This window comes from Siniperca chuatsi, linkage group LG19 (assembly GCF_020085105.1).
Source record: "Siniperca chuatsi isolate FFG_IHB_CAS linkage group LG19, ASM2008510v1, whole genome shotgun sequence".
Taxonomy (NCBI): Eukaryota; Metazoa; Chordata; class Actinopteri; order Centrarchiformes; family Sinipercidae; genus Siniperca; species Siniperca chuatsi.
The window spans coordinates 9,395,131-9,405,171 of record NC_058060.1 but is presented as its reverse complement, the minus strand read 5'-3'; the positions used below and the strand labels follow the sequence as shown (position 1 = coordinate 9,405,171).

The following is a 10,041-nucleotide window of genomic DNA, read 5'->3' as shown; positions in this document are numbered from 1 at the left end:
AGGTGACATTATTGTCGAGCCACAAAGTCTGAGGGAGGAGTTCAGGGTGGATGGATGGGTCAACAAAACAACGAACTTTAACACGAGAGATCTGTTTCCTACTAACAGTCAAATGTTGGTTTCTTTTAACCATTAGCTAGGTTGTTCCCTAACCATAACCAAGTGTTTATTATTGTAACCGTGACGACAAAGGTCCCCGAACCTTAACGAAGTAGTAATTATAACCCAAACCACAATGTTTTTCTAGCCTTAACCAATTACTTATTTTAATCCAAACCATTATCTTTCCCTAACTCTAACCAAGTTGGGTTGGTGCCTAAACCTAACCGAGCCTTAACCATAGTGGTGTAAGATCCAAAAATGGTTTTATTTTTGAAATGACAATTTCGTCCTGTTGATCGTGGCGTCAGATCAGAAAACGCTTATACGTACGTATCGTTTTTCGACGGCATGGACCAACAACATATTTTGTCGTTTAATTTGCAGGACTTGTTGAAAAGATGTCACATTGTGTCTTTATTAAATCTTACATAGTTTGCGTTTGGGTCCACTCTTATTTTCTCATGTGAATGTACAACAAGAGTTAGGTGTGCCAATCATTATGACATGTTCCACACGTCCATTTTTTGAGGCGGTTTTCTGGTTTGTGTCATTGGTGGCAGAAGAACAGAAAGAGCAGTCCTTTTCTTTGCTCCATCTCATCCTGGATGGTCCTCAAGTGCTCTGTGTATGCCCTAAGCGTGTCTTTCCATCAGTCCTGCCCAGAATACCTTCAAAGGGAGGTCGCCATTAAGGATCAGCTAGAGCTAGCTTTAGCTACTAGCTAGAGCTATTTAAGGTGAGCTAGCTATAGCTATTAGCTGAGCTAGTTGCTAGAGCTAGCTCTAGTATCTAGATTCATCACGAGCAATGGCTCGTGCACAATGTTTCCTTAAACAAAAGACAGCGCAGTTTCAATTTCTAAGCACATGTAACACTAGTTTAAAACATGGGTTACATAAGCTCACATTTTAGGGCTTGGAAACTGCCAATTTTGGCTTTTTGAGGCCCAAAAAAGCACAGCAGGAATGATAAGCACCCCTGTCCCAAACAATGACAGCAGTACAATTCCAAAACAGTTCAAAACTTGATACACAGCAATGTACGTCTTAGGATTTAAACAACACAAGTTACTGTACAGAATCACTAATTGTAACTGCTACAATAGTAAGTGAGAAGACTGCATTGCCAGAGAGATTATTCATCACTTGTCTGGTAGCCGTTAGTTGGCTTGGTCATCTGTTGGTTTTTGGGCCATCTCATTAGTGGAGACAGTAATAATTTTGGACAAAGGCTGATTGTCATTATAGTCACAGCTGTTAACAATTACATGCACATGCTGGCAGTAATCATGGGAGAATATCTGAGACAGACTATATGTTTTAGACACAGGTTTTACATTTTTTATCATTAGAATTATTTAATGATCACAAATTATTACTAATCAATTGTGCAAACCTGATTGTCACAAAGCTGACGTTCTAAAACTGTCAGAATCTAACTTCTAAAATGAAACAAATTCAGGTTAATGAGGTGTGCATTAAAATGTCCACTGTGCATTACATTACTGTGACACTTTTAATTGTACATCTAATTCATAAAGCAATCGCTTGTCAAGGTTATCTATAGCATTTATCCATATAGCCCTATATAATTTTGCATGCTACAACTGAGACAGCAACTGTTGCTACAGGCAATAACGCTATAACTGATAGACAGATCACATACCCGAGCTTCTGTATATTATGATTATATTATGGTCTACTGCTGGCTATAATGCCCCTCTAACGGAGGAATTGTGGTTTATTTGGTGGCAAGTGTAATGGCAGCATTTCTTCAATGAAGGGGGAATGTGACATGCTCATTGTCTAGATTTTCTTCATCTGACAGGAAATCAAACCAGCAAACTTCAAATCATATGCACGCCTCACTATCCCTGAGGCTACCATCTGCTGCTGTCACCTTAGCATCTTTCAATTGCATCACCCATTGCTGACTGCCTCGCCATTACTTATATCTTCTATGAAATGCACACCTAAAGCAAAGGCTATCAATTACTTTATGAACTGGTATGTGGGAGGTAATAGTAAAGAGAGTCAAACCTCCTACAAACTAGAAAAGTAAAAGCATTCTTTAATTGGAATAATTTCCTGTGAACCAAAAAGTAAAGAAATAATTTGCTTATTTTACTACTTGGACCTCCACAAGAACCCATGGAAGACACTGGAGCCCACTTTGGGAATGACTGCCCCTGCTCTCTGAACCATGAGAGGACGAGATGTAGCATTAAACCTTCTCTGCCCAAACACCAATTCGTACCAGAGAAATGGCTCTGCTTTCTGCCAGTGGGCATCCAGTAAGGAGCATCTGATACTGTTTGGCTGGAAACAGGCTGAGTCTGGCTGGCTGGGAAGGACGAGCTGGCTGACAGACAGAGCCTGGTCAGGATCCATGCCTTCACTGGAGTGAGCCAAGAGATACAAGGAGCTGACTGTCTTCTGGACTGACCCCTTCATCTAAAAGGCCATTAGATGAGAAACCCTGGAATCCTTCACCCCCCTTCAATCACTCTTTATGGTTATCCAAAAGTGTGTTTCAGTCAGCTTGCCTAATTGTGTCTTGTTTCAGGATATTCACAGTCATTTGCAGAAAACTCTTGAAACAGGGAAAACCACTGGGAACCAGTGGAGTTATCTCACATTGTTGGCAGATGATTACATTTGTTCTCAGTGCAGGTAGCTTTTAAAGGCATAGTGACTCTGTAGACCTGTTCACTGATAAGGAAACTGATATATTTATTTGTCATTTAAATGAGAAATGTTCACAACATGATGTAAGTCAAAAAAGGAATAATAAAATTTGTAAAAAAGTAAAATGTATAGACATTTTTATAGTTAGGTATAGTTAAGGATACTCTTTTATTACCTGACAGATAGAAGTTCAAAATATATGGTATATACATGTTATACGTTATCTCTCCAGTTCATAAAGTGCATAGATGGGTGACAAACTAAAGGAAAAAACAACATGAAGTATCTGGAAAGCATTTATTTAGGTGTTTCCTTTAATTTGTCATCCATGAGACCCTGCAAGATCAAAATCTACTTCATCTGTTCTTATTTCTGTGCAATTGATATCTAACTAACATTTGCATTAGTGTTTGGAATAGTGACAGTTCTACAATCAATACTAATTCTCAACCGCCGGGATTATAGCTGATCCAGTGTCTGCACAGTGATACACCACTGAACTGCACTGATTCCCTCACTAATGTCAAGCTGATTAAGCTCATCATTGTGTTTTTCACTTTATATGATCGTTGCATGTTTGTTTATGTTGTGGTTGTGATTTTCTGCATTTGTGGTAGGCTATATAATTGGCTACTATGATTTTGAATTAGTCACGGTCTTTTTGAACTCATTAAAGTGTGTTTTATTGACAAGGAAGAGGAGGTTATCCTTAAACAGTTCCTAAAAATCAGTTTACTCACTAAATACTGTATTTATGCTGCAAATAACATCTGCGCTCGCTCAGGTGGCGTGAGATTAGTGGACTGAGGATATTATCAGTATTCCAGAAAGACCTTGCAGGCACAAGTTTGTCATTTCATCATTCCCAGGTCGTTACCGACTTTGTCACTGTTTTAGTTTTTCGCCTCTTTCCTCAGACGCATTCGGGAGAGACTTGGGGGCGCATTACAGAGCTAATGGGTGGACCCGAAGGAGAATTTCCAGCCCCGTGATTTGTTAATCGGGGGCTGGTTCACTTGTCATTTCCCTGTAATCGTGGCTCCGGTTTGTGGAGCTTGCCCAGCCCTCCTGTCCCTGGACGCACCAAGTGTACCGACTGCACTCTGTGCGTTTTGGTTAAAGCCCGACTACCTTCACTGTGAAGGCTGGGCACTGGGAAGGAGGTTTGGGGGCCTCGGTGTGGCTGAGAGAAGAGGCTAAAACTCCTCACTTATGGCTTTTTTGTAGGACAGTTTCCATCATCATTCGGGATTGTGGAAGGGACGTCATTAAAAATCACCTGAAGTCGCCCGAAAGTTTTATTCACTTGTGGGTGCACGACCATGGAGATGCAAAGGTGGTCCACAAGGTGGAAAACGAAAAGGTGGCCTATGGATTCCACTGTAACCGCTTTCATCACTTTAATCCTGGTTCTACAGGCTACCAATGTCAGAGCAGGTAAGATTAATAGGGACCAAACGTCTCTAATGAACTTTATGTGACCGAAAGGGGACGGAGCGGCGACCGGCTGGGAAAACTCGGTAACTGATTATGGAGATTGGGGGAATAACAGATTTACCTGGACACAGCGGCGTCATGTGTGCTTCGTAGTCAAATGTACATGTGTGTTTCCCCGTCCCACAACCAAAGTAGTAACAGGTATATGGGGTAATCTCGCTTTATTGAATGATTGGGCGCTTTGTGGAAGCCACCGAACAAAAAGCTCAAGTAGCCTACAGTAAAACTGTAGCCGTGCTCACTACTGTAGTCAGGTGCTCAGGTTAGACAGTACATGCTCTCGGGGGGTAATTGCATGAGGTGCACATATTTAGTTGGTCAAAACACTATATTCATTAACACACAATCTGCCGCGGTCTACTTTTACGCATGAGTGGAACGCGTCGGCCCAGAAGATGAAACACCTCGCTCAACTAAATTCATCCTAAGCCCCTGGTATGTGCTTTTAGAGATCAGGAAAACAGAGAAGCGTTCCTGCTTTTTAAGATTCACTTAGGCTGAAAGAAAGCTCTTTGTTTGAACTGTGGTCCGCTAGGTGGATGTGGACACGGTTAGCAGGGTGGATTTCCTCAGCCAGGTGACACTGGACAGTTGTCAGAGCCTTTGATAACATGTTACTTACAAATGTTGAATTGTACTGCAACCATCTCTGCCACTCCTTGACATGTAATCATATGTTGATTTGTGTGGTTTTGTGGAGTGCTGTAATTTTATGTTTATGTTGACCTGATTGTCAGTACACTCGTAAAGAAGCCAACTCTCATAAATTATTTCAGTGCATGTAAACCTGCCATGTGAAGATGAGGATTGAAAGTTATGAGGCAACACAACCATTTCTGCAGATATAAGGATGTTTTGTAGGTGTACAGCATTAGCGTAATAATAAATATGTAGTAGTGCATTTTCACAGTCAAAAGCCTCAGTGGATCTCGGACCTGTCAGTGCAAAGCCCCTCTGGGTCTGCAGGGGGCTAAGTGGTCAGGCAGGTTCACCCTATCTCCACACTGCCCTGGTCCACACTGAAGCCCAAAAGCTGGCTTGTGCACCCCCACCCCGTGCCCAGCTCTTCCCCTCAACTTTGCACTTAGATGTTTGGTCGGCTGCAGTACAAGGCTGTGTTGTGTGAGCGGTGGGAATGCTTCCCCTCTAAGTACTGTGCAGTTATTTGATGATGGTCCTTGTTGCACGTCCCTATGATTTCAGAGCCTTCAAAGAGCAGGCCTGCATATGGGCCTAGCCTGCAGCCATAATGACCAAGTCACAGGGTTCAGGATTACATAGGCCTCACACCTTGGCCTGGACAACTCTGTAAGGATTTATTGTGGCATACAGATTCAGGTAGAGATTTAGGATACATCTTGTATCTCCATAATGACAATTTTCCAGGATGGAAATTCAGCTTTGTTTTTAAAATAAGGTGCATAAACCTTTAGTTTATGCTATGGGTTTTTGAAAAGGATTCATAAACACATGGGTGGCCAGATGCCTCAACTTTTTAACCAAATAATAAGTGAAGTAAAAGCAAGAAATCACAAAAATTGGGTTCTTGTAATGTCAGTGCAAGTTTAGTGTATACAGTACAAATCAATTTGTCTTGCTTTTCTTCCATTTAAAATCTCACTTTTCCAATCTCATTAACTCCTGCCTCTTTTTTAAAAAATCTTAAGTTTTCTGCTGCAGTCTCTGTGTTCCGGGGTCTCAGCCAGTCGAAGCTGTTTCTGCAGGGTGCCCTCTCCATCTAGCAGTGTACAGACACGTTTTCTCAGCCCCCGGGGCGCAGGCTCAGATGTGCATACCAGCAGACAAAGCTAGTATTTTCAGAGTCCTCTCCCTAATGTGGTCAAGCGGGAACATCAGCTAATCAGCTCCTTGCTGGGCCTTGGTCCTGTGTAGCTGTCATATTTATAGTTATTGCTGGATCATTTGGAGACAAGCTTTTCTTCCTCCACACAAAGCCACGACTCGAAATGGTGCTATTACTTATTAGAATTCAGACTCAAATTCTGAATGAACATAGTGACTTTCACGAGATCTCTCTCCTTTTATTACATGACCTGTTGGGATTTAGGAAAAGGTTTAAACACTATGCGATAACATTCCCTGATATTCATATGGAGGCAGTACATTAGGAGTTAATGAGAGGAAAAGCAAGGGGGGGAAGAGTAGAGGGGAAAAAATGCTTTGAAAAACTGGGTAGGTCTCAGTGAAGTTTCTTTGGTATGACACCAGCATAAAGCTGTCTTGTTTTAGCCGGCAGCGTGGTGGAAGTTAAAGAAAGGAGAGTGTGTGTGTGTGTGTGTGTGGGGGGGGGGGATGAAGATATTATTAGAGTCTCAGGGAGCTGCAGGTGAAAAGGTCCTCCTCCGTTTACCAGCCAATTTCACCTTTCTGTAAAGATGTAATGGCTGAAAATGGCACAGCAGGAAGGGGATTTATGATATCAGTATGCTCAAGTCTTTCATACTCTGTGTTAAAGGATGAGCTGAGACAGACTTTTTTTTGGCTCTGTCCGAAGAATGGTACGATGTTATCTCTTTGAACACACTGTTTACATCGATGTACACCTGTGAACATGATGTTAGTGATATCAAATTAGTTGATTTATGTCTTATGGTAATGTGTCATGCTGCTCCTCCCTTCCCCACATGCTTCTTCCATTTGCATAATGACTTTCAGATGATCCAATAACTGAGCAATAGAGGCTGTCTTGCCTGATCTTAATGTTTTCTAGATTTATCTCTCTTCTCCAGACTAAGGAAGGTCCATCCCTCCATGGCACCTGAGTTCTCTCTGGTAGCTATATGGCCTGTTTGCTCAGCCCCGAGGGCAAACTCACACCAGCTCATCAGATGCACTCTTCTAAAACCTGTGCACACTCATTTGGCCACCTTAATGGATTGGCCAGTATTGACGTTCTCTCAGCACCTCTGTGTGAGGGTCGTTGCCTGGCCAAATTGCAACATCTGGAACATATGGGTCCTGGAGTTTGAACTGAAAGCAACTCTGCAGGAACTCACAATGAGGTCCTCAGTTCACTCTCCAAAGTAAGTAGCTGGTTCATCCTCACAAGCTACAAAAAAGGCCACGTTGTCCTTAGTGATGGCATTCCTACTGAGTAACAGTTTGCTGATTTTGCTCTCAACTTCACATTTTTTCTGATGTTTTTATCAATTTTTGCATATCTTTGTGTCCTCTGTTGAAATGGGAGTGAGTTGGATTGTGTTGGGTCGACACTGAGGACGCTCATGTATTCTTACTGAGCTCAATCATCCCACCCAAATTTCACTTTGAGGGACATATAATTTCATTTGAGCGAATAAAAGTGGATGTTGTTTGTGAAATGGCTTGCTGGTGGAGGTCTGCAGATTTATTTATTATTTTTTTTCATTCAGTGCTTGCTTTTTTGGACTGCATAAAGTTCAGAGTTTTGTACTATGGTTTGAAGCAGACCAGCTCTCATGATGTGTCCATCGCAGGTGCTGTATAAGATGCTAGAAGATAAGGAGACCAGATGTAGGCTAGGCCCTTTATTTGAAAATACCTTCAGCATGATAAAGTGACACAGAAAAGTCAAGGATTGAATTTTTATGGAAGGCAAGCAACAGAAGACATTGAATGAATATTTTGAGTGGGACAAACTCACAGCAATGGGAGGATTTTTGTCTACTAGGTCTGAATAGTGTGCTCAAATAGCAGTGTAATCAGCACTGATTATCTGTGACCATCTGTATGAGCAGTGCTTGTGGCACCTTCATAATGCTTTTCTGAACAGAATGAAACAGGTTTTTCCTTGCCACAGCTGGAATGTTGACCAGAGAGTGTTGCGACATCAGACCTTTTTTTTAAAATCCCCTTGTATCAAGAAGTTAAAGAAACTTTCAGAGTGATTTGGCCTCTACATGCCAACCAAAACAGTGGTTTTAGAGCAGTCAGAAAAGGCTTGTGGATACTTTCAGACACCTTGGCATGCTTATTTACTCCACAAAAACAGATTAGTGTTTTTACATTTAACAATCTGCCATTGTGTTGCCTGTTTTAGTAAGATATTGCTGTGCTCCGTGGAGTGAAGTGAGCACCCGTTTTAATTTTAATATATGGGTTTTAAGCTTTGTATAGGGCATTATTCATAGCTCCCACTTACTATATGTCTGTTGAACTCTTAAAGCAAAATGTGGTCTATAGCAATAGAATAACATGCATTGTTAAGTATGGATTTGTATTGTTACAAAGTGAGGCATGAAGATCATGTTTATGGTCTCATTTTGCATGACTTTTTATTGGACCTTGCATAGGAAAACATCCCCCAGATACAACTGGCCCACAAAACACAGGATCGATATACTGCAGCACTTTGATCTCTCCCCTATCATGTTCACCAAGCTAATGTTTTATACTGAGAGGGTGTTTTGATGAAGAGGCATAATTATAATGATTTCCCATTGGGTCTCTATGGGCACCATCAGGCCACACAGGGTCCTTTATGTAAAGTGCATCAGATTGAAGAGAATGGAAAACCCTGAGAGCCTCTGGTGACGCTTATCAAGGTAAACCTATCCAGGTGTTCTAGAACTAGATCTCTGTTGGCACATTGTTCATTATGCTCTTTGGTTGGCCTTGACAGAGACATTTCCTGTCAGATGAGCCTGTAGAACCACAGGAAGGCAGCATTTCCTAACTTAACTATTTAGACATATGTTGTTTACTGGGATGTTTATAATTGTCATTTAATGTTATAGATACTATGACATGTGTCATAGTGCCATTTTGATGACATGATGGGGAAAGACGTAGCATTACTGGTATGGGATGGTCATGATGAGGGACTCCTCAGCCTAAGTTGGGTTAATCTTCCCTGTCTTTTTTGACCTGAATCGTGCACTGGCTCTTTCACTCCCCCATGTTTGTTTACCAGAACTGGACCAGGACACATACATGTATTTAAAATTTTGAAAACCCGCCATATAACCAACTGAAAATAAAATACTTTGCTACAGTATGCATTTGATGAACCAAGCACACAAAAACCAATGCTATGACCTAACTGATGTTTTATCTGCTCCCCTGATCAGCAGAGCCAGTGGATGTGCTTAAAGTATTAGAATTTCAAAATTACCCCGAAGGAGTGACGAAAACATCAGGATTTTGCACAAACCGAAGAGCATCAAAGCCGGACTCAGCTTACAGAGTTGCCAAGCAGGTCCAGATCAGTGCCCCCACCACACAGTTATTCCCTGGTAAGATGCATTTCTCAACCTTTAACCTCTTTCAACTATCATGTGTAAACTGGTGTTTTTAGTGTGTTTCAAAGAGGTCTTTTGACAGTGGATTCTCCTCTTGATTGTGTCTCAGCTCTGATTATTATGAATAAGAGGCAAGGCTGAGGAAAACTTTAGTTTTTTTGTCTCCCCAAAACCTTTTAGATAAAAATCTAGCCTATACATGCAAAGAACAGAACATTTACAGGAATTCTGTGCATCTAACTGATTTTTGTAGCTCTAAACTAGACTCACAATTTAGATGATGCATAATGCTGTTGTATTCTTGGAGGTGCAAAACACTGTTTATAGATGTGCCTCACACAGAGATCAAAATTAAGTCTGTCTTGAAATGTTATATATTAAGTCTACCACGGTTAAAATGAAGACAAGTAAAAGCCATTTTTATTAAGTGGCTGTAGATCATTTTAGTGTTATATACATCAGTGATAAAGTGTGATAAAACTAGTTTTTACAAACTAAAATAAGTCATTTCTTAT

The 10,041-nt window shown here is 41.1% G+C and overlaps 1 protein-coding gene across 5 annotated transcripts in view; it reads left to right on the top strand.

The window, feature by feature from the left end:
- The first annotated feature begins 3,712 nt into the window (after positions 1-3,712).
- The window catches only part of col11a1a (collagen, type XI, alpha 1a), an 86,808-nt gene continuing 80,479 nt past the window's right edge, over positions 3,713-10,041 (top strand). For 4 of the 5 annotated variants that reach the window (XM_044176891.1, XM_044176889.1, XM_044176890.1 and 1 more), the window contains exons 1-2: positions 3,713-4,226; positions 9,356-9,520. In XM_044176891.1, the coding sequence (XP_044032826.1) occupies positions 4,112-4,226; positions 9,356-9,520 (280 nt within the window). In that variant the 5' untranslated portion in view covers positions 3,713-4,111. The remainder of the gene's footprint in view (positions 4,227-9,355; positions 9,521-10,041) is intronic. The other variant, XM_044176887.1, reaches the window with a different exon arrangement.